The 25,639-nt window shown below is 41.6% G+C and overlaps 1 protein-coding gene across 13 annotated transcripts in view; it reads right to left on the bottom strand.

Annotated features, from left to right (window-relative positions):
* Positions 1–25,639, bottom strand: part of ABLIM1 (actin binding LIM protein 1) — a 314,885-nt gene that overhangs the window by 4,839 nt on the left and 284,407 nt on the right. For 4 of the 13 annotated variants that reach the window (XM_073354282.2, XM_073354291.2, XM_073354280.2 and 1 more), the window contains 8 exons: positions 23,307–23,411; positions 21,184–21,231; positions 18,579–18,725; positions 15,929–16,023; positions 15,675–15,780; positions 13,580–13,644; positions 13,218–13,278; positions 5,121–7,345 (listed from right to left, as the gene is read on the bottom strand). In XM_073354282.2, coding sequence (XP_073210383.1) covers positions 7,308–7,345; positions 13,218–13,278; positions 13,580–13,644; positions 15,675–15,780; positions 15,929–16,023; positions 18,579–18,725; positions 21,184–21,231; positions 23,307–23,411 — 665 coding nt within the window. In that variant the 3' untranslated portion in view covers positions 5,121–7,307. The other 9 variants (XM_073354286.2, XM_073354289.2, XM_073354288.2 and 6 more) reach the window with 7 other exon arrangements.

The raw sequence follows: 25,639 nt of genomic DNA, 5'->3' as shown, positions 1-25,639 counted from the left end.
GTTATTCCATAACAGGGCAGTCTGGAGTCCCTGGCTCCTCCGTAGCAGCTGGCAGGGGGGCTGGAACAATCCGTACAGTGGGAGTGCTGAGAGCTAATGAACCAAACGGTAAACCCCGTATTTGATGGAAACCACTTCAAGCCAGCACCCCCAGCACCTATGGAATCTGGAACCGGCCACTGCCAGAGATGTGATACTGGACCGGAGCTCATGTTCCTATGATTATTGGATAATGATTTACCAATATCTGCCTTCTCATCAATTTATGAGCAAACACAACTGGATGCTTGAGCAGCTCTGTCAGTGAGGTTAAATGAGACATTCATATTCATTCCTCAATGCAGATTTGCAATTGCTATAGTGTTTAACCCTTCGCCTTTGCTACCACCTCCGGAATCCTTCCTCTTGACAAATCTCCATTGCTAAGCAAGGCATTTCTGAGCAGGCTTCTTGGTTCTAATCAAGGGCCCACACTTCTACATTTGATTGTTCAAATGAGGAACAATAATAAACTTCAGTAGGAAAGTCTATTTAAGAACTTGCTTCCTTACCTCAAGCCGGGTTCTGTCTACATCCCGTAATATTTTATTTCGCCCTCTGTTGGTCACCATGAGCATTTCATATGGAAAAATCTGTTTGTGTATAAGAGGGATGGGGGGAGGAGGGGGAAGAGACATATTTACATTCAAAAACAAAGAACATATATGTATTCTTCACCCAACCACACAACCACTGTTCTTAGAAGGAAATTACAAAACTATAAAAAAAAACCTTCAAGTTGCCTGAAATTGAAGTCCAGTCTGGCTTGAACAAATACTCCTTCGCTAACAAAATCAACTCGACCACATTTCGTAGGTACAATACCCGTCAGCACCATTTTCAGAGATGTGTATATCCATACTTCCCACAGACTTATATAAAAGGTACAGTATATACATTTGTTTTTAGCCACAAAGATGCATCTCTAGTAAATTTTTTGCCACTTGGTAAGTTAGCGTGGAGTTTATTTAGGTAAAAATATATATAGCATTCATGAACACTTTTGATGGTTGCAATAATTTGCACAGTTCTAAGGAAAAGAACTAATGTCTATTGTACTTCAACCACCACCACCACCACCTGAAAATAGTCAGAAAAAGTAGCATCTCTTAACAACTTTGTTAGTTACCACATCGGGCCTTGTGTTGAGTGAAATTTATCAGATGAATTATTTTCATGTTGTTTGTTGATTTGTTTACAAACAAATCACAGGTCGCCACTGTGCATTTTGACCTTGACATCGATGGATGGATTGCAGGAAAAGGTTTTGTAGAAGGTTTTGTACATGCCTTCCCCTTCTTTAACATGGCATACATCCATTCAATCTTCTATACAATATTTTATGAGGTTCTCTGGTTTGATTAATACTGTACTCAATAGTCAGATATTCCACATTAATCAATTTTTGGGACTAAGGAAGATCATGCTCTTCATTTATTTGGACAGGTTTAATGCCACAGTTTTAAAATGAAAAGACTTGGAGCTTTTCCTGTCAGCTATTCCCTAATCAATCTGACCCAATCAAAATGATATGCCACAGAAAGGGATAAATAAAATTTGGTGCCTAAAATGAAGTGCTGGATTCACAGCCCTGGAAACTGAAGTCCTCTGTTTAGTTATCAAACATCTACAGCATAGACAGCAACAGTTCAGGTGTCCCTTTGCCGAGACACCTATGTGTCTTTGCCATAACTTAGAGAGACCATGTCTAAAGGTAATGGAACCTCTAATGGTCCATCTCCTATTGTCCATTTCACCTTTGGCCGCTCTGCTGAGCATGCCCACAGGCTTCTCAATTAGGGCCTGACTCAACTCTTATTTAAGTTAATGTGAGTTTTAACATGGGCTTCAGTGCAAATTGGATTGGCCTTTATTGCCAGCTGTGGTGGTGGTTTTAGTGATGTGCATATTTGTCCACTGGGGAAAGGACAGAGACCACCAATTCCTCTCACAGAAACCGCTATGCAGCCAGCCAATGTTATAAATACGCTTAACGTTCTTAGAAATGAAGACTGTCCCTGGTGACAAAACTTTGTATTGTCCTGCCTCACTAAGTTCATTCCATAGTCACCAACTATCCCAACAAATTTTTCAGAAGCACAATAAATAAGATTCAGCCATAAATAAACATACCATTGAGTTTATTGTAGTTAATAACTTAAATAACGTGTATTTAACCATATCTTACAACCAGTATGTCTTAGTAGAGTCTGACATTCTCATAATTGTACAATTAGTTCTACTTTATACTTTAAGAGTTACATTGTTTCTGTTCAACACTTAAAATAACTACAGTATACAATTTTATATGAAAAAGTGTAACTTGTCATAAAATAACCACAGTGAACACAGGGAAAGCTTATTTCAAAGGTTTGAGGTCATCATCATGTTTTATATTTAAAAATTCACTTCATAGCATAGTTCATCATTCTTGGTTTCAGAACACACAAACTCTAATCCCCTTTTGAGGTACTCTTTGCTTGTTTCTATTGGGTGAAGTTTCGTGAAATTCACCAATTTCCACATCCCATATTTTTCATGGGCAATAAACACACATTTTGAGCCAGATCCTCAGCTCATTTAAGTTGGTGTTGGCAAGTTAATTGGGCTACACCAATTTATACTAACTGAGAATCTGGCCCTACATGATTAAATGTCAACACAAACTAAACTTTTATTTCAGCAAAATTCCCATAAATTTTACCCTGAGGACAATGTCAGAATTTGCCACCCAAAGCAAGAATAACAGTTATTTAAAAATGTATTGCCTGGGTCCATCAACAGAAATGGTGGCTGTAAGAGGTTATATTGCATCAAAGCAGGCATTATATTGCAGTAAGGAGCCAGAATAAAGCAAGATCTAGGGAGTGGTGAATTCCCTAAGGTAGATATATAAATATATTTTTAAAATATGCATTTCATTTAGGTCAAGGCTTATGAAGCCAGGGATAGGGCCTTCTATAATATGTCTGATGCTGGTTCAGAAGCAGAAAAGGCAATGTTGTCTGCAAAAATTGCTGCTCACCCTAAAGGCAGAAACATCAACCCTTAGGATTTTGGCAAAACCATAGTTTTTCAGCAGGTTAACCATCAATAGAGAAATATATACAATGTAAAACACAGCTCTAACTGAATCCCTCTCACTATTAACACTCAGTTTCAGTCCCAAAATGCCTTTAGCCACAGTTGTAAAGTATTACATTTTATACCCAGGTGATACCATCCTTTCTCAACAAACACCCTAAGAATCCCTCTTTTCAAAATTGAATTTAGGGCTGATGAAGGCAGGTGGACTGACAGCCCTGGAGATGTGAGTCTGTTATTCATTGTTAGAACAGGTACAGTAGGGCAGCAGCAGCGCAAGCTTCCCACCATCTGTCTCACTTCTCGAGCGCTTCAAAACTGGGCCTGTCCCATAAAATTCGGTAGAGGTGGCAGCTCAATGGCTAGGTGGATTACTTGGGTGCTCCAGCCTCTTTGCCTGCTTAAGACTTTGGCTTCTCTACTGAGGCTACCAACTCGGGGTCTCAGTTTGTGTCAGTTTAGGTGATAGCTAATTTGGGATGGTGCCATCTGCAGGCTTGGAAATGGACTAAGACTCCCCCGCAACTCCCAATTCATTTCTCATAAGCCACATTTCACATTAGCTGGTAACAATCTTCTCCCTGTGACTATTAACAGTAATGACCAAGAACAATGCCTCTCTTTACTTCCTTCACTATGTTTTACAGGAAAATCCAAGATATTGTAGGACCATAAGAGTTGAGCGTAATCTAGTCACATGGGGATTAATGCACCTGGGTCACATGAGTCATGTGAATGTTCCCTTTGAATACTGAGAAATGACGGATTTTGGTGAGCATGCGTCAGTCTAAATGTTTGTGTGGGAAGCGGAGGTACACCTAAGGAACATTCCTCTTGGTCACACGGGAGTCACCTGGAGATTATACAGGGCTTCTGCCAACTGGACAGGTAGCGGTGCCAATCTGTTACATACAGTACCGTCAAGGCAGGGGCAGTACTAATCCACAGGAAAAGATGCACTGCCGCTGTCCCTCGCCATTGTCTTTCAATTACTCTCGAAAAATAATGTTTTCATGCTTCCCTTTTGGCTCACTATGCCAGTCAAACAGGATTAGAATGAAATGGAAAGAGAGAGTCTCAGAAAGGCAGTGAGCTTGGCTCAAAAGCAGAGGTGGGGAAAATGCATCTGTTTACTGCACCAGGCAGCTTCACATTATCTCTTAATAAGGAGAATGATCTCTTCTTACGGGTTAGCGTGCACCCCTAGAAAGGTGTGTTGCTATAACCCACAGGTTTCAGATGTACTGTAAGGTGAGGCATAACAGCTATGCTGATAACTGCATTTGTTTTACTAACAAGCAGCATACACAGTCGGGTAAGTTGGACAATGCCTGTGTATAAATGACTTCTCCTCCTGCTCCAATAACTTGAGTATCAAACCCTATTTAACTTTTAGGATCTGATGCTCATTTACACCAAGGCCTCTTTCCACAGCTGGAGTGGTATAAAGAGGCCCTAGTGTGAGAATTAAGCCCTTCCCTTTCCACTAATGCTCTGTAACTAACCCCGCCTCACTACAGTTAAACATGCCTGTTCCTGAGTTATGCGTCTATCCAGGTTTAAGCACTGTGGGTTCCTGCTGTTTTGGCTCTTTGAATCACAGCTGTGCAGGGAATGAGCTGCATTTGGCATCACTCAAGCACTTTCAGCCTCTCAGTGTTGCCCTCTGAAATCCCTCCTTGGGGCTGCATACTGTGGCTGCTCTTGTCCCTCCCCTGAAGCAGACAGGAGGCACACCCATGCAAGGTGAGGGCCAGCACAGAGGGAGAGATTTGGCACATAAGGAGCAATGATTGGGATGAGGGAAAGAGAAACAACAGGGACTCAAGACATTTCCTATAGTATCTCATCTGCAGTACATATTCAAACCTTCACTGTCTCGAAGGAAAATATTAGCTGCACTTGCCTTTGGTTCCAACATGTTAGGCATAGACACTCCTCTGTCCATTCTCATTCCGGGAACATGACCATCCGGGAGGGACTGCATCGGATATAGGTATACATCAGACTCACAGGTTACACATACACACACACAGGGAAAAGGTACTTATGTAATGGTGAAAACAGAGGTGAATTTATGCTCAAACTTTCCTCAAATCTTAACAATTAATCTTAACATATGGAACAATGTCATAACTCCTGCTTATTATTTTTCTAAGGTGAGCTCTGGATCCCATCTCCAATTTTCCTTCCCTCAAAGGCTCTGATCTGCTCTCGGCTCAGTAGGCCTGGACATGGCTCACTGTGAAACCATCCATAGCACTCCCAATCAACCAGGGGGTTACTACAGAGTGGCCACACCTTTCCTGTCTCCATGGCTTCCTCTGTGGGCTTGCAGCTTGGAACCTCAACTCAGACATATGCGCCGAGTCCGCGGGTGCTCCAGGGCTGGAGCACTGACGGGGAAAAATTGGTGGGTGCAGAGCACCCACCGGCAGCTCCCCGCCCCAGCTCACCTCCGCCTGCGCTCCGCCTCCACCTTCTCCCCTGAGTGGGCCACCGCATCCTGCTTCTCCCCACTCCCTCCCAGCGCTTGCGCTGCAAAACAGCACGGCAAGCCTGAGAGGGAGGGAGGGGGCAGGAGGAGGAACGTGGCGCGCTTGGGGAAGAGGCGGGGCCAGGGCAGGGATTTGGGGAGGGATCCAATAAGGGCAGGGAGGGGGCGGAGTCGGGGCGGGGCCGAGGCACGAGCACCCACCGGCACCAGCGAAAGTTGGCGCCTGTGAACTCAGATCCCACACGACAATATGTCTGGGCACTATTAAACCACTGGGTCATGCTGCCCCTTGCAACTGTCACTTTATCACTTGGATAGTGTTAGAGTGTGGCTTTACTCTGAAAAAGTGACTGCAAAAATGGCACCATGAAATTCCACGCAAGTCTTTTTTCTCATAACAAACAGCACTCAGTTATATCCGATATGCTCAGCTGACAAGTAAAATGGTGTCATTTCTAACTGCAAACTCTACCTGTGACAGTCAATCTGAGTTCTTTCCATTTCACACATCATCAGTAATAAAGGCTTTGCAGGTCCTATTACAAAGGCTCTGTTACATGTGTATCCTACTTTTCCATTTTATCTTCATGGACACCTGGGAAAACCTAATGCCTTTTCCACAGGAACAACTGATTGAAACTTAGGGCAACTCCCACGAAAGTCAATGGAAAGAGATTCTTTGACCTTAGTGGGAGTTAAATCGGGCATTTAATGAACAATTATGCTGAATATGTACCAGCATGAATAGACTCCAGTTTACACTCTGCTAGGTGTATTGGTTCTACAGTGATAGCAAGTGAAAAGTAGCTTCAACTTATTTTTGTCACACAGGCAGATTTTACTGGGAACGCACACAGGAGGCAGCTCTGGGTTAAGAAGGTGCCATTTCTACATAGTTACTGTTCATAGCATAGCCACACTTTAAGCACAATGCATGGCACGACAAATATATCTTGTAATCTGTTATCCTCTCACTGCAGATCCATCTTTGATACGGTACATAATCAATTTGCCCAAGTATTTAAATTATAATAATTATTTAGCATTTATATTGCCATAGCGCCTACAGGCCAACCATGTTGGGGCTTCATTGTGCTAGGTGCTGTACAAATACATATTATTGTGAACATTCATTAAGATATGCAATGGCAAAAAGTTATCATTGGGATCTGGAGAGGAGGGGCTGGCACTTGCAAGAGCATCTACTGCTGGAAGATCTATGGTGACAGCATCATAGGAGACCACTGGCCAGCTTTCTCAGCTGGAGGGTGAATTCCATGTTCACAGCCACAGACGAAAAGGGAGAGTTTGGGGCTTGTAGTATGGAAGATGGGGGCCCCCAGAATGAAGAGGAATGTGTCTAGACCACCCTTTAGTTGGGACAAGACATGGGGAGAGAGAACCCATGCTCAGATGCCAAGAAGGAACCACTACAGATAACTTTCATTTCCACATCAATTAGCTTTACAAAGCAGGTCACAAAACTGGCGTGCGGGCCTCCTCACCCATACAGTTCTGGGGCTGTACCAGGAAGAATCTTAGCTGTGCCTGTCCCTTGTTGATACAAGTCTACATCGTTGATTATGCTTAAACATGCAGATAAACTGAAACAAATGTCTTAAAAAAACCCTTCCCTGTAGCAGTAATTCAGACTTGAATAACAGAGTGGATGTTTTTATCTCTGCTGTCAGTTGATGGATGAAAACCCGTACTCTACCTGGAAATCTGAAAAGCAAAGGGAAATCTTGTCAGCATTAGAATGCAGCAGAACATGGATTGGTCACAAACACCAAACAGAATATTTTAATTGTTCAGCGAAAGCAGTATCAGATCAGTTTGCAGCCTCCAGCAGACATCAGCTTGCTGTTCACCACTCTGACACTATTGATGTTTCTCAGAGATATCGGAAGATAGTTGCTATCAATTCACAAAAGGGTGCATTAGCTCCAGTAACTCATCTCCGCTTATTTTGTAATTAAACATGAAAGAGATAACAGTCTCTCTGTCCCAGTCAATCGACAGTGTTGGAACTGATGTGATGTACTGATATTGTTGGGGACAGGTCAGATTTTTTGACTGACTTGAATCCAAAGGCCTGATCCAGTTTCTACTGAAGTCAAGGGAAAGATTTAAGGGAGAAGGGAATTAGAATCCAAGGCCTTATCCAAATGAGAAAACGGTACCAATTTAATGACATTGGTTTAGAAATTGGCTTAATTAAATCAGTGCAACATCCTAAACATTAATTAAATCTTGGGCTGTCAAGCAATTAGAAAAAACTAATCACGATTAAACGCACTGTTGAAGAATAATAGAATGCCATTTATTAAAATATTTTTGGATGTTTTCTACTTTTCAAATATATTGATTTTAATTACCACACAAAATACAAAGTGTACAGTGCTCACTTCATATTATTATTTTTGATTATAAATATTTGCCAGTAAAAAACAAAAGAAATAGTATTTTTCAATTCACCTAATACAAGTACTGTAATGCAATCTCTTTATCATGAAAGTTGAACTTACATATGTAGAATTATGTACAAAAAAAACCTGCATTCAAAAGTGAAACAAAGTAAAACTTTAGAGCCTACAAGCCCATTCAGTCCTACTTCTTGTTCAGCCAATCAGTCAAACAAGTTCATTAACATTTGCAGGAGATAATGCTGCCCGCTTTTTGTTTACAGTGTCACCTGAAAGTGAGGACAGTTGTTCTCATGGTACTGTTGTAGCCGGCGTCGCAAGATATTTACATGCCAGATGCACTAAAGATTTATATGTCCCTTCATGCTTCAACCATCCTTCCAGAGGACATGCATCCATGCCAATGACAGGTTCTGCTCGACAATGATCCAAAGCAGTGCGGACTGATGCATATTCATTTTCATCATCTGAGTCAGATGCCACCAGCAGAAGGTTGATTTTCTTGTTGGGTGGTTCAGTTCTGTAGTTTCTGCATCGGAGTGTTGCTCCTTTAAGACTTCTGAAAAGATTCTCCACACCTCATCCCCCTCAGATTTTGGAAGGCACTTCAGATTCTTAAACCTTGGGTTGAGTGCTGTAACTATCTTTAGAAATCTCACATTGGTTCCCTTTTTGCGTTTCGTCAAATCTGCAGTGAAAGTGTTCTTAAAACGAACAACATTTGCTGGGTCATCATCCGAGACTGCTATAACATGAAATATATGGCAGAATGTAGGTAAAACAGGGCAGGGGACATATAATTCTCCTCCAAGGGGTTTAGTCAGAAAATAAATCAACACATTATTTTTAGTGAGCGTCATCAGCATGAAAGCATGTCCTCTGGAATGGTGGCCCAAGTATGAAGGGGCATACGAATGTTTAGCGTATCTGGCACGGAAATACCTTGCCAGATATGCTACAAAAGTGCCATGTGCATGCCTGTTTTCACTTTCAGGTGACACTGTAAATAAGAAGTGGGAAGAATTATGTCCCATAAATGTAAATACACTTGTTTGTCTTAGTAATTGGCTGAACAAGAAGTAGGACTGAGTGGACTTGTAGGCCCTAAAGTATTACATTGTTTTGGGTTTTTTGAGTGCAGTTATGAAACAAAAAAAAAATCTGCATTTGTAAGTTGCACTTTCACGATAAAGAGATTGCACTACAGTACTTGTATGAGGTGAATTGAAAAACTGTTTATCATTTTTACAGCACAAATTTTTGTAATAAAAATAATAATATAAAGTGAGCACTGTACACTTTGTATTCTATGTTGTAACTGAAATAAATATATTTGAAAATGTAGAAAAACATCAAAAAATATTTAGTAAATTGCAATTGGTATTCTATTGTTTAACAGTGTGATTAAAAGTGTGATTAATCGTGATACATTTTTTAAATTGCGATTGATTTTTTTTGACTTAATCACATGAGTTAACTGCGATTAATTGACAGCCCTAGTTAAATCAGTACACGCTTCCTGTGCAAGTCCTAAGTCGTTATGGTAAAGAATATAAGCACTACGGCACAGATAGTAGAAATATATTTCTTGTGGGTCAATTCAAGTAATGTTCATAAGTGCAAAAGTGCAAATTATTATTTAAAATAATCACCATCAAAATATTAGTCTCTGCAAGTGCATTGAACTCCCACCACATCAGCAAACATGGCACTCCTATCGGCACTGCAGTACTGCTATGCCTCACACAGCAAAGAGTAGGGACCCATCTGTCTCTCATGGGATTTTCTAACTGTCCCTGAGCCACAGAGTCTTACTGTAGATAGGTCTTGGGGGAACCTCACAAAAAGCTTATTCCAAACCTATTTGATTCAACTAGAAAACTTTCACTGAGTCAAAAATTGCAATGTTTCAAATGATACAAACATTTTTTGTGGACATTTTCAGACTGTTTGAAAAGGTATTTAAAAAAAAAAGAACGCAACAAATTCTTTTAGCTGGCTCTAAGGATTTTACAGTACAGATAGGATCAAAGAGTGAGACTGTCAAAGGGATCTACAGGAACTCCCACTGAAAGTCCGAAGCTGCACAACAAGATGATGGCAGAGCTGGGAACAGAACCCGGAAATCCTAACTAACCTTAGCCAGAGGCCCACTCCCCTAATGTGACATTTACAGAAAGTAAGTTCATATTCTCTGTGTACAGGGTACAAAATATACATGCAGTACTTAGCTACTCTGCTGCACGCTGTTATGCCGGACATTGGGCAGCGTCCCTTCACTTGCAGAGGAGAGCTGAATATCCAACAAAAACCACATTCTAGGAGTAGTGAAGAAAATGTCATAGGGAATAGGAGAGCTTTCAGCAAACTAACTCAGATGTACCAGACCAGTTGTCCATCCCTGGCTAGATCCATCTTGAGAACTACTGTATAATCATGCCTGGAGCAGTATTGATACATATAACATACTTCTGAACAATCCCTAAAGCCTTTAGCACATGCAGAATTTGCTGTTTGACTTTTTAGTACTAAGGAGGAGGACTGTCTGTCTCCATATTTAGTAGAAATGCAGATATTAAAAAGTACCAGTTGTTCCTGTTTTGATGTGTATAACAAAAGTCAGAGAGAAGAAAACAAGTGTAGGCTCTGCACTGTTTAATACGGATGAGGCCCAGAGAAGCTGGTTTGATTTTCATCCTGTAGGCTTCTCCATCAACTGACTGATTCATCCAGTCTCCTGATGTTTTACAAGGCTATGAAGTGCTATGAAATACCTGACATGCTTTGTAGGTCTAAGATAGCTCACTGAAACTCCTAGATGATACATTTCTGAACACAAATGGCTGGGCCCACACATATGGGACCAGCATTTCTGCTTGAATGCACTGAAGGTTATCCCAAGAGGTTCCTCACTTGTCAGATAAACAGTTAACCTCACTGGCACTAGGACCTGGGATTTCCCAACATTAAGACCTTTTGGAAAATGGGAGAAACCACAATAAATAGCAGAACGCAGCTCAACAAACCCAGCTGCATCATGTAATGTGGCCTGAGTTCACAGTCCCATCCATTTTCTAAGCCTAAGATTACATGACAACTTCAGCCATGTTTTTGTAGCCAGGTCATGACACCCGCATCAGACCTGTTACTACAAACAGGTTGAGCTGTGAGCACTCATGAGCTTTTTGCTCAGTGCAACCATGTGTCAACCTTGACTGAGCATCCACACCCCCATCAATATCTGACAGTGTTTGCATTATGGGAAAATCAGAGAACCTCTGAGTTGTGGGTTGGGAGCTACACAGGGCAGTACCAGCAGCACATGGGACAAAGCATTCTGGAGTGTTCTACCGAAGAGTAGGGAGGAAGGAAGTCTGGCCAGTCCAGTTACACCAGCCTGGTTGCGGGACCCATAGGAGCAGAAAATAATATTATGATCTCCTGAGACATTGATGAGCCAGCCAAGCCCACTGTCCTGCATGACACATGGTTAGTTGTCACCATTACTAACCATGTAGTTAACAAAAAGAAAAGGAGTACTTGTGGCACCTTAGAGACTAACCAATTTATTTGAGCATAAGCTTTCGTCAGCTACAGCTCACTTCATTGGATGCATACTGTGGAAACTGCAGAAGACTTTATATACACAGAGACCATGAAACAATACCTCCTCCCACCCCACTCTCCTGCTGGTAATACCTTATCTAAAGTGATCACTCTCCTTACAATGTGTATGATAATCAAGTTGGGCCATTTCCAGCACAAATCCAGGTTTTCTCACCCCCCACCCCCATACACACACACAGACTAACACGGCTGTTACTCTGAAACATGTAGTTAACGTGATTCATGGGAATGCAAACCTTGTTTTAAAACTAACCATTTTTTACATGCTCATTTACAAGTTAGAGTGCAGATAGAACCTGATTCATAGTTGAAAAGCTGAATGAAGGACACCTTCCCTTCTCCTTCCCCATACTACAGTAATGTTCCCTGGCTGAAGAGGCCTATGTGGGACTCTCTTCACGGCCCCAAAAGGCTACTCCAAGAAGAGGTATGTCATGTTGCCACTGCCCCTGTGGTTCTCCTGGAGGTTGCCAGTTTATGGAGCACGTCACTGGCAGCACGACCGCCGAAGTGACTGGGTTGGCCCTCAAAAGGTGAAGTTAAAAAAATGTTTTAAAAGGACAAAGTGTTTCTCCTGCTTCAGAGAGGATTAACTCCCCTGGAAATCTTGCGTCACTTCATGCTTTGGCACCTGCGTGCCATAATCAATGCAACTTCTGACAAACTGCAGTAATGGCAAGCGATGTATACAAAGGGCCCAATTCCAGTCTCACTCTCAGCACTTGTACACATCGTAGCCAGTGGAGTTACTCCTGATTTACACCAGCATCGCAGAGATGGGAACCAGACCCAATACACTCGTGTGCCCGAGCTTTCAGATTGAACCAGAGACATGGACACGTTGGCCACTGCAGTCCCAGACTCAATTGTAAGCTAAGAAACGGAGCCCACATCTCTGAGCAGCAGCTCAGGGAGTGCTTTGTAACAGCACCTTGTCATTTGTACCTGGTACATTTCTCACAACAGAAACAACAACAATATGGAGCATGACTCTCGGGCTTTGTGTGTTCAAAGCACTTTGTAAATATTAATCATCAACACATTTTACTGATGAGGAGACTGGGGCACAGGCAGGTTACATGTCTGGCCCGAAGTCACACAGCAAGCCAGTGGCAGAGCTGGGATTAAAATTTAGCATTCCCTGGCTCCCAACCTTGTGGCTCATGGTTGCAGACCATGCTGCTCATGGTGTATAATTTGCAGCTCTATAATATAGCAAAACAGAACTCAGTGCACATCCCTGAATAAATACGTAAGGTTTGATTCTCATTTGCACTGAGACCCCTTTGCACTGCTAGAACAGATCCTTGCTGTAAATGAGACTCTACCCCATAAAGTGGTTAGGAAAAAAAATGCCGACAAATGTCTGCACATTTTACAGTTAACTCTGGAGTTTACCGGACAGAGGTAAAAATTGAGACGCAGACAGGAGACCAACCACATTTGCTGCCTTAAAAAGGGAACAGCAGAAACCAAAGCTAGTGTCACAGTTCACTCAGGGACCAAAGCAAAACAAGAAAAAAACAAAAACAACTCAGTCTTACCTCGAACACCACTGCTCACATCCCCATAACTATTGTACTGACCGAAGTCTGTAGACACAGGCTGTAACAGGAAGGAAAACACGGACATATGAATGCACAGTTCACATATATATGACTGTGCAGGTATTTCTCATACAAAGGCCTTCAGCTCTCAGGTCATGCTGCACAGTACACATCACTAGCAGAATCTAGTCAATGGGGAGGGGCAAGGCTCTTGGTAGCAGGTGGCTTTTGTTATGCTGATGTTAGTTTTAAAAGAAAGATTGATCCAATTTAGAGACCTGATGGGATCAGTAAGGTAATAAATACCCTGACTGTATATTAACTCCACCTTCTGCTTTTCCACACTGCTGCCATCTTACCCTGTGCAGTCCATTTCTTCCATAGCCAGGGAGGGAGGAGGTTTTGGAGGCCGAGACATGTGAGGCTGAATGAGGAGGAGAGAAAAGTCCTATTAAAACACCAAAAATCCACTGGAAACTCAAAGTCAGAACATTTGAGGAAGCAGTTCTCAACCCCAAAGTGGGTTGTGACCCCATTTTAATGGGGTCACCAGGGCTGGCGTTAGATTTGCTGGGGCCTGGGATGGAAGCCGAAGTCCAAGCCCCACCGCCCAGGGCTTCAGCCGAAGGCCAAGGGCTTCTTCAGCCCTGGATGGTGGGGCTCAGGTTGCAGTCTCCCTGCCAGGGCTGAAGCCCTCGAGCTTCAGCTTTGGCCCCGTTCCCAGGGCAGCAGTGCTCTGGCTTTGGCCAACCCACCTGGGGCGGCAGTGCTCGGGCTTCGGTCGCCCTTCCCAGGGCCGTGTAGTAATTTTTGTTGTCAGAAGGGGTAGTGATACAATGAAGTCTGAGAAACGGCATAGACTTTGGAAAGCAAACATTGACAACCTGGCTAAGAGAGCCAAATATGTACCCAACCACATGACTTCATTGGGAGTAGGATTCGAGTGAGTAGTAATGGTTGAACCTCAACCAGTTGGGGGCTTTGGCTTGGTTAAGCATCTAGCTTCAAAGCTTATCCCAGCTGGGTTAGGAAATCTTGCATGACCAGACGACAGGTTCCACCACTCTTGGTTTCATCTAAAATAGCAAGGAAACAGGCTTTCCTGTGGTACCATGGTGCTTCTGCTTAACGTCTTAGCTGATGCCAGAAAGTGCAGCGGCACGATGGCATTTCTTTGGCTTTCAGTTTTAAGTGGGTGGTCATATGGTCCTACAGTAGTGCCTCCGAAGTTAACATTGTAATTCATTTTCCATTACAGGGACTTTCTTCTCTCTTCCCCACAATTAGCATCCCTCTCCACTTCGTCAGACACCCAGAAATGTTGCCCTTGCGGTCTCTGGTTAAGGAAACATTTAAAAAAAAACAGGAGGAAGTACAAAGGACAAGATGTTCTGGAGATAAGGGATGTCGACGAAGGCACTAATTTGTCTGACCAGCAGTCCACAGATCTCACACAAGGCAGAGGTGTTGCAGATTAGCACTGATGTAACGGTATAGAGGGGCACGGAGAGGTTTCCATTAAGGTGACTCTCTAGCCAGTGCATTTGCTCATCTTTGTGAGCTCTGATATTATTAGAAAGACGCCAGCCCTGTGACCATGAAAGGTCACAGGAGAGATCTGAGCCCTAGCCTGGTCCTTCTCTCCCTGACCAATAGGGGCTTGCAGTGCTGTAGAGACAGCCTACTCATATAACATGGAAGAACAGAGAGTTTTATCTTGCTGTGCAGCCATCCACGAGAACGATGGAATAGTGGCAATGACAGGTTCCACAGGGAGCTGCTCTTGATTTTTCTTGGCTTGGAGCAGACTTATGATGCAGGGCCCTGAGGGCAAGGAGAATGAAGTAAAACAGGTGAGGAATAATCCTTGGAGCTCTGAGAAGGGCACAAAAGTGCACCAGGGATAAAAGAATATATTAAAAATATATATACAAAAAAAGGCCAAACTCTTGGCTGCATCACTGACCTCCCTGTAAGCAAACAGTTAAGGGACAGCTAATACTTTTGCCTTTTCTCCGGAATGTAATGCATCCGATTGAAATGCTAGCTTAGATAGACAGACATTGACTCGCTAGGATCTAGCACTTTGGAATGTGTTGCCCTGCTCTCTGATTTCCTCTTCCCCTGTGGGAAAGGTTAAAAGGCTATGTGAAGCTCAAGTTTAGGCAAGGTGTGTTTAGTTTGTTGTAATTTAATAAGCTAGCCCACTAGTTTGTGATAAGTGTCCGCAGTGCAGTTACCAGGGCCAAACTTTACATCACACATTATGTATATAAGGAGTTATTCCTCCAAGAAGTTCCTTCTAAAATCCTCAATTTAATATTATTTCTACATTAAACAATAAAGCCAACAGGTATAGACCAAGATTTTCAGGAGTGAAAGCCCAGGATCCAGGCACACACCACGTGGGCTTCCATGGACCACTTAGAGATAGTTTTCACCTCTGTTGCTTACATGAATTAACTGGAGAATCATAACGACTGGCTGAAAGAGCTGGCCCATCGCGAGTCTCCTTTTCCATTTCTTCTTTTAGTATCAATTGCCCCAGACCAGAGTTAAGCTATAAATGGGAAGAAAAAAATATATATATATAAGCAAAATACGATGGTGGATTGGTTTATTAAAACAGCTGAAACTGCTTATGAAAAGTCTGTCCGTGGTGCACAGTGGAAGATTCGGAAATAGTATTAAGATAAGCCTAAAACAACCTTCATAAGCTGCTCCTCCTGTAGCTGCCGACGTCTCTGTAGCTCTTCATCTTCTTCCTCTCTGCCACTTGATCTGCGTCTCATGTCGGCTCCTGCTTCCATAAAACCATGGTACAAAGAGAGCTTTCTCAGATCAGTCCCACCACACCAGAGACGGAAGGACTACTACACAGTATGACCCAACTTAGTTTGTTAAATAAATAAAATCAAATAAATGCAAAGATTGCCAGTAGCTTCCAAAGCCTTTTCAAAATCCACCCTTAATCCAAATGAACTCTGAGCAAGTCCACCCACTGCCATCACCCTTCTGGTTTCACACTATCCACAGCGAGAAGTTACACTAAACAGAACACGGGTTCCCAAACTGTTTAGGCTTCCTTATCAGTTTAGACTTCGAAACCCTTGGTTGCACTAGGCAGTGCATCCCAGCTCCCAAAAATATGCACATGCTCTAACTAGAAATGGAGTTTGGGCTACTCCAAAATCCACTTACACAGCAATGAGGCTGGAGCTGTTTGAAGTCCCAGTTTCACCACTGCAAGATTGGAGTTTGGAGTAGCTAAAGCTTCACACTTGCTTAGAACACGCACAAGTGAATAGAAGGGAAGCAGCAGTGGTGTTCCAGGACCTAGCATAGAGGCTTGCCATCAGCTTACCAGAGAGGGGAAGCCTCGATCACCAGTCACAGAGGCTTGAATTTAAAAGCGCTGGTACCTGTACCAAAATGGCCGAGAACAATAGGCCTGATTCTCATTTACACAAAGGCCACTTTACACCACACTGACAGCATGGAGGGGTCTCCAAGTAGGTATGAATTATATTCAATCCACTCTGTGGAGTGAGCTGTAGCTCACGAAAGCTTATGCTCTAATAAATTGGTTAGTCTCTAAGGTGCCACAAGTACTCCTTTTCTTTTTGCGAATACAGACTAACACGGCTGTTACTCTGAAATCTGTGGATTTAGACCGCCAAAGTAAAGCAGCTGTAGAGTAAATGAGAACCAGGTTCAATGATTTTTTAGAACATAGTCATGAACAGGTTACAGGCAGTTTCGATGACAGCAGTAGTCTCCCTCTGTGGGCCAAATCCTGAATTCCTGACTAATTTTTCAATCAGTCCTAATTCAGTCAAAGTTCTCATTATTACCAAATGGGAGTTTTTGAGTAAAAACCAAACCCTGCAATTGAACCATTAGGATGCTTAAATTCAACACAATATTATACAGGGAACTGTAAAATGGAGCTAGTGTGGAGGTAGCTAAAAAGTTACAGAGGTTAAGATTTGTTGGCTAAACAAGCCATTTTCCCCAGTCTTTCTGTAGAGTTTTCTGCAGAATAGTAGGAATACACATTTTTTATTTTTCAATTGTTCGGTCCAGGTTAGCTCTGCAGGGAAAACATCACACTCAGTAAATCAGGCATCCAACCTAAATACAGACTCAAGAGTTTGTTTTTAATCATGTCAAATAATATGTAAATGATCCACTTATTGCTGAGTACAGAAAAGCCCTGAGTGCATTAGGGCCAATATAGTTTCTGCACAGTCATGTTTAGTTTCTCAGGAAAAACAGAGCAACCTGAGAGCCAGTGTATGGAGCAATTTTATTTAAAATAGTAACAATCAAGATGCAGTCCATTGGCAGGTGGGTAATGGACTGGGAGGAGGTGATGACCCATCACAGACAAATAACACATTATGTTATAGTTATCATAGGTGTTATAATGAAAGATTAAAAATACCCATGAATTATCGATTTGATGTCACAGGTTGTGAAGTCTCAATTGGCATGTAGAAGGTATTTCTAGTGAACTGATTCCCTCTACATTAGCCATTCATATTATTTGCCTCATCTCACACCACTGAATTCCTAACCCTTGTTACAGTTCTGTGAACAGTTACATGGAATGTACTGTTGAGTGTCAAACTCTTCACACAAAACTGAAATAACCAACCTAAAGAGTTTCCTTTGTGCATCTCTAAAGAAGTAATGTTTAAATTAGCTGCCTAGCATCCCTCCTGGTCAGGAATCATCACAAGCACAAAGCAAAAGACAAATAAAAAAAATGATTGTGTATGTGATTCAAAGAAAACACAATGAATGAGACACCTGCAGTGTAATAACATGGAAAAGAAAGATCTACATTCTGTGGATGCGTTGTAGATGAGAAACACAACTTTTACGCTGGTCTCATTCAGAAGGTATCTGTGCAATGACTGTTCCTTCACAGTGCTCATCATTGCCACAGAAAAAGCTCCATGGCCAGAGAAATGACATGTTTTACAAATACATTTACTGTTAGCATAGAACTAGAATGTGAAATAAATAATAACTGAAAGAAGTCAGGCTTCTATGATGCATTCAAGACATTGAACCGTCCATAACCAATTGCCCAGTATATATCTCCTCTATGGGAGAATGTCCATGTTAACAGTCCCAAAGTTCTTTTATAAGACCTGTTTTCTTTGCTATTATTATTTACAGCACAGGCATGCACAGAGGCCCCAATCAGATTCAAGGCCTCAATGTGCTATGGGGTGAACAGGGGTAGACACAGTTCCTGCTCCCGAGAGCTTACAGTTTCAATATTAATCTGATTTATTTATATGTACCTCTTAATCCATGTCACTTAGTTCATTGTTTTTTGCATACCTACAGCCGCAAGTGAGGGAGGACCTGGCCAGTGGTCTGTCTCAATCTTTGGTATCTCGTTGGGTGCTGGAGCATGGGCTGCTGGGAACTTGGAGGACTTGATGATATCCTCGGAGGACTTGGTCTGTGCTGCCAAAGCAGTTGCATCTAGATGGCAATCAGGGGAACTTAGCTATGTTATAGCCTACATCAGTGTCATGGTTTCCCTTACTTCGTTAATATTTTATACTCTACAGCACTTCAGTTATTAAAAGTGTATGCACTGATCTTTTGGCTTCCTAGTTTCAGCTTGCTGTACATTAAATTCTTCCCCGCACTAATGTCTTAGAATCAAATCTATGCTCTCCCCCTCTGCACAAAATACAGGATTTCATTGGAGTAGCACCCAGTTAAAATGATTACACAGATAGAGGGAACTCAGGCAAATATGTCAAGCAGTATTTCGCTGTATCTCCTGATGATAGCTGATCATTAATGAAGCCTTCAGTGTGCTGGCTTGTCTTCCCTTTAGGGCAAGAAACCAGGAATAGTTCAGTGGAGCTGCACTAATTTTACTTCCACCACATTTAAGAACATTTCCTATGCTTCTGTGAAAAACTGCAACAGCGAAGGGGTCTGTAGCAAATAGAGAAAGGTGTTTATCACTCGAATATCTCTGCTGCATCTAGTAACTCATTCATGTTCAGTAACAAAAGTGAGCTTGAGTTTAGTAATAAACGTTAAATTCTGTTCAGATCCACTCTGCAGGGAGAGAGTCTTCAGAAATGAAATTTACCACTGTACTATATTTACATTATATTTATATTTAATGTAACAGGAATTCCAGAGTCTTATCTCAGCAGTGTGGCACAAATCTAAAATTCAAATCTGAGCCAAAGTCTTTTAAAATGATCATATAATGCGGGGATGTGCATTGTGGTTTTTATTTGTTAACCTTAGACAAAAAAAAAAAAAAAATCGAGTGTTTACTTTGTATTAAAAACACCCTTGTTACTTCTTAAAATGCAAAATATCAGCCTCGGTCAAGTAATTTTATTTTTGATCAAATCAGAAGATGATCCCTGGACCTTCTTTTATTGAAAGACGTCTGCAACTAGGAAGCTAAGGCAGATGTTTTTCAAAAACGGATTCATTCCATTTTAATGTTTATGGCTTTAGTCTGAGATCCTGGCTGGGATGATGTAGTTGGGGATTGCTCCTGCTTTGAGCAGGGGGTTGGATTAGACGATCTCCTGAGGTCCCTTCCAACCCTGATATTCTATGATTCTATGATTATCAAAGCAACATAAGGAATTGGGATGCCCTTATTCCCATTAAAATTAACAGGAATTTCATATTCAAATCCTTTAGGCCGCTTTGAAAATATCTGCCTTACTGTGTATTGGGAATGTTGGCAATTTTAAGGTAGAGAAGGTTCTATGCATAAACATACAGAAATCTGGAAAAGCTGGTCAGGGGATAACAAAAGCATGACTTCAAACAGTACTGTATTACAATTGGTGAGGTCAGTGGTTAAACATTCACATGTTAATGGGAGGGTGAGAAGACACATTAAAACCATAAAAACCAAAAAATAATATTAAGAACATTTTTTAAATGAGAATATGGTTTAAAAATAATTTTTTTTAAAAGAGGCTCTAAACCTGCAGTAATGGGACTCCGGTTTCTAATCTAGGTCTCCATATTTTTTCTTCCTTGTGAGCTCAGCTGCTCTCTATTAGCTGCTCATCTAAAACTTATGATTCTGTCCATCTGTTACCTAATCCTACAAAGAAACTATACTGGTTGGTGTCGGATCTCTAAAGGCAAATGCAAGAATTCCCTCATGAAATATAGTCACATGTGCTTTACCAAAATAAAAAAGCCTTTTCCTATTAAATACTCTATATTCATAGCAGAAGGCAATAGTGAATGAATTCAGTAATAACAGGGAGCATGTTCCAAAGCATCAGGCAGTGGCAAATCAGTTGTCTGGTCCCATCATTATTATTATGAGGAATGATAAAACAATGGGCAGCTTGGAAAGAGGTTTAAAGTAGCAATGAAACTGAATATTGGAAAAACAAATAGACTTTGCTATCCAAGCTGCTCCACTGGCTTTGCCAGTCAAATCGGCTCCCCAGAGATACACTGCATACAACACTTTCAACAATTCTACTTGTTCCTAGCTCTTTTAGCAAATTTGCATTTGGAATACTGGTTTGCCAATAAAAATCTCCATCTTTATGGTGGAAACAAAGAGTTGTACTTTATTTGCCTGAAACAAAAGTTAATACGATATATGCTGAGACCCTCCTGTTGAAAAATCAGTCTTACCATGATGAATTCCTGTAGGAATAGGTATGATATCTAAATCATGTTAAAGACACAAGGTGAAATCCTAGTCCCATATAAATCAACGGGAGTTTTGTCATCGACTTCAGTGGGGCCAAGATTCCACTCATTCTTTCTACTTGGCAATCTGTCCAACAAAAGCTGTTTTTAAACTAATATTTCCAATTTGTAATGTGTATGTGAAACACTGTATGTTTTCTGCTATCCTGTACAAATGTTTAATTGAGCGGACTCTCCTACTTAGAAAATACAGAGAGGAAAGAGGGTTTACCATGTTGTTTGTAGATCGGTGGTTTCCTGTAAATGTTGATGCCTTGATCTGTGGAATTAAAAAGCAGAAATGTGTGAACATGGGGAAGACTTCAGTTATGAATAAAAGAAAAACCGCAACACCAAACCAATAGACACACCAAACCAAGGAGTCAGCACAAGAAGAAGCCAGAAAGCAAGCTCTAGCATTACATATAGCTGGATTACTCGAGAAAATACTAGAACAGGTGAAAAGTCACAGACATGGGGTATGAAATCTTTTGCCATTTATTTTGCAACATGTTGATGCATCTAAGTCACAAGCCATTCATTTTAAATACTTAGAAGTGTATTAGTAACACAAAGGTTATAGAAGGAATGCAAGCAAAGGAGATATTCTGATGGTGAATACGGAAGCAACCGGGGCACAGCAACCCCCCAATGACTACATTCTGGAAAATTGTGCTTCAGCAATAGCGGCTTCATTCCCCTTCCAACCAAGGAGTTGGCCGAGTGTAGAGCAATGCAGCGAACCTACAGTCCACAGTAAAACCTGCTGGACATGTGGTCTAGCCTGCCATTTTGAAGAGCAGCCAATGCTTATACTGCACTGGGCCAGAGGGCTGCTCCATGCAATGCTAACTAGTGTCGTGCTAATACCAAACCACAACATGGAGAGATTAAAAGCATTTCTATGTGACAAATATTTGTACAGCACATTATCATTATGCATTAGATTTTAACTGCAACCCTCAGAACTCTGACACAGTATTTCTACAGCAACCTCTTCAAGAGCTGGGAATTTTTTTTTAAACAGATGCTAATTTAGAAACAGGCAAAGGTTCGTTCTAAAAAAAACCATACAAGTTCTTCACAGAAACAACAGGAAAGGTGATCCAAAATTAATGCTACAGTGAAAAACCAAGTATCAGAATCCCATTATTCACAATGAGTTCTATTAGGGGCTGAAAATCTGCATTGCAAAATAACCATTTGCTACTGTATAATATAGATTTTGGTTACATTACCACAACTGTCACAGAAAATGTTTAGAAGCATACAATGCACATCATGGGTCCAATGAAAGCGCTAAAGGAAACAACTTTATGCATCTGATGAAGTGAGCTGTAGCTCACGAAAGCTTATGCTCAAATAAATTGGTTAGTCTCTAAGGTGCCACAAGTACTCCTTTTCTTTTTGCGAATACAGACTAACACGGCTGTTACTCTGAAACTTTATCTTTGGTATCAAGGAAAGGAACCTTACAAATCTATGAAAATTAAAGTAAATCCTGCCTGATAACGCCCTACATCACTGACTAAACTAGGCAAATTCACAACACAGAGACAAAGAGGCATTTTTTGTTCCTGCTAGTGGACCACTGTCTCTACTTGAATAACAAATAAGTGTAAACGCTACCAGGGTATTTAAGTCATGCAATAGATTCCACCTGCCTACACTGGAAAGCTATAAATAGAGACATTCCCTCATTCCATCTAAATACAGGAACAGGAAACTTTTTCCACAGTGGAAAAGTTGTAAATTTGACTTAAAACAGTCTGTCCCTTGTAAACAGGGCATGTTGACTTTATGTATCCTTGTATGGGAAGTCAAGTTATTGTACAAAAACAAAAAAAGAATTTTTCTCATCTAGTTAAAAAAAAAAAAAGATCTAACTTGGAATGGTCTTGCTGAAGACAAAGCAAGTCAGGAGTTATCTTTATCAGATATGAAAATCACGAGCATGCTTAGATTTAACTGCTCTTGCTGGAGAGCATCCTAACTGCTCCAGGCCCCATTCGCCTCTCACATACACTAGTGTAAGTCAGGAGTAACTCTTCCAAGCATGGCTCAGAGCTTGGGGAAGTAAGAGAAGGATCAGGCCCTAAATGGTCAGCTCACTGTCTACTGACTAATACTGAACCACAACCCATTCTAATGCTGAAGCACAGGGCAAGAGAAAGCCACAATCCATCCCTCCACACTTGCTAAACACAAGACTCCTCTGAGCAGGTCCCTGTGAGTCAGAACACTGTGTGCGCATACCAAGTAAAACAGCGTGAAGTAATGGAGACAAGACAGAGGTGACAAAGGCTACATTCTACACTGTGACAGGACACCAAGACACACAGTGCCAGCTCCTACCTGGAACATGGAAATGTTTAGGGGCCTGAACGTAAGTTGGAGTTAGAGGGCGGCTGTCTGGCCGATAAGGGACAGGGGAGTTCCGACCGCTGGACGGCTCATTGCCTCCAATGAGAAGAAGGGAGAAAACAAAATGAGAAAAGGGAGAGTGATAAAGAAGCAAGCATAATAAAAACCCAACCAAAAGACGGTAAACTCAAAAATTCCAGGGAGGAAGAGAGGTTTAAAGCAGAACTAAAAACAAACAATATTCAACAGACTTGACTAGCACTGGGTGACTTTGCTTTTCAATATTCCTGCAGAGACAGAGATTCACATTCATACTGGAGTTGAGTTTTAAGCAGCTCAGATTCATTCTGACGGCATGCATGTAGGAGCTGTGTATTGGCAGCCTGGTGGTTAGATGGGCAGGGCGGGAGAGAGGAATGGAAGGTTATTTAGCAATGGTTCAGTACAGAGGTTGACAGTTTTGGTTATAAATCACAGGCATGTGGTATAGTAGTTGATATGCAAACCCAAAATGAAACTGGTTTCCAAGCATGTAGAAGCAGATGTTGGCAGCTGGAATACAATTCCCTAAATTGAAGGATCACAGACATTAGAAAAGGAAAATAGATGTTAGGTCACCTAGGCCATCTCAGAACATTGTTCTCCACAAATCTATTAGCTTAGCCGCACAGGAATTAAAATTCTTAAACTTAGGTCTTCATTATACGACTGTTCTGACTGGAACATTCCTTCCCCTCCCAGCAGATCCACCATATTAACCCAGGAGCCCTGAAAGTTGCTGAAATGAGCCAGAGACCTCTCTGCAGTGCTTATCTCCCACCCCAGACATCAAGATTTGAGAGCAAGTTTTCCATCCACATGGCTGCACAGACACTAACCAAAACTAAGGAAACCTTGGCCCTGATTCTCCACTCTCCTGCACCTTGTGCCATCATTTACACCTGTGTAAAGTGGACGAGAAGTGCTCGCCAATCAAAATAGAACACATGTGCACTTACTTTACACAGATGTAGTGACTCCAAAGGAGAACCAAGCCCCTTCTGTTTTTTAAATGTGTAGAAGGGGACCAATGCCAGCTGGAACTGAGTGACACAGTGAAAAGAGAAAGAGAGAAGGAAAAGTGGGCTTTAAATTTTGACAACCAGTGGAATTGCAGTTCCCAAAAGAAGTCACATTTTCCAGTCCAGTGTCCTTGTGAACTTTAACCTGTATTTCTAAGCAATGGCAAGGCACCCAGAGCTGTTGGCTAAGCACCTTTCTTATACTTTATAAATCCAATAATCAGATAAAAGTATTTTTGTTCCTACGGGTGGCCAGTAAGCTAAAAATGCGGCAGAAGGGCAAGGCAATTCACCGTACATGCTACCCTGACTGAGGCATGCGATTAAAACAACAAATTTTCCAAGAGGCCCCTCCACTTGTGCTTAAGGAAGTCACTTGCACCCTTGTGACTTGTCTATGCACATGAGGAATTGATGCACAAACACTATATTTGGGCATGATTTGCATGCACAAAATTTGTCCATACAAATGCATGTGCAAACTAGTATATGTACCACTTTGATTGTTTGGCCCTGTCTTGTTACACAGTCCCCAAATGTCCTGTGCCATCAGATGTTCCATGTGCTGTGATTCTTTTATTTTAGGTTCACTGTTTCTGAGTCCTGTTCAACCAATGGCTAATTTGGAAAACTACGTATCAGCTAGGAGCAGCAGAATGCACGATTATTTAAAGTGACATGGGTTATCTGTATCAGAGGGGTAGCCGTGTTAGTCTGTATCCACAAAAACAACGAGGAGGCTTTAATCTTTAAGTCTTTAAAGTGCCACCAGCCTCCTTGTTGGTTTTATGGTTATCTGTGTGTGGCAATTCAAGGATGTAATATTGTGTTCTGAAGTCAGGCTCTATAGAATATATCATTTTGGTTATGTTGACTTCGGATAGAGACTTGTTTCTATTAGAACATTATAAACTCCTTTTTATTAAGATAGTGCTTTGTAGACTGCCACCCCCACTGTAAATCTCAACACATAGCTAATTTGACATATTTTAAACTTGTATGCAGACACGTCATTCCCTCTTCCTGCTCCCACTGGTTGGGAGCAGTCATGCATTTAGCAGGAAAAACGTTTAATGAGAAAGGGTAATCAGAAGAGACTTCTTGAACTACACAGTCTTGCAGCAAGCAAATTATGGGTTTTCTGTGAGCGAAGCTTGCAATCCACACCTTGCTGTCAAAAGGTACATTTTACCTGCTGAATGTTGGTGACAACATGGCATGAAGGTCGGTCATGGCTGACGTTCATCACCATTTTGACAGATG

Source organism: Lepidochelys kempii, chromosome 7 (genome assembly GCF_965140285.1).
Source record: "Lepidochelys kempii isolate rLepKem1 chromosome 7, rLepKem1.hap1, whole genome shotgun sequence".
Taxonomy (NCBI): domain Eukaryota; kingdom Metazoa; phylum Chordata; order Testudines; family Cheloniidae; genus Lepidochelys; species Lepidochelys kempii.
Note: the sequence above shows the minus strand (reverse complement) of the source record. Positions and strands in the feature narration are given on the sequence as shown.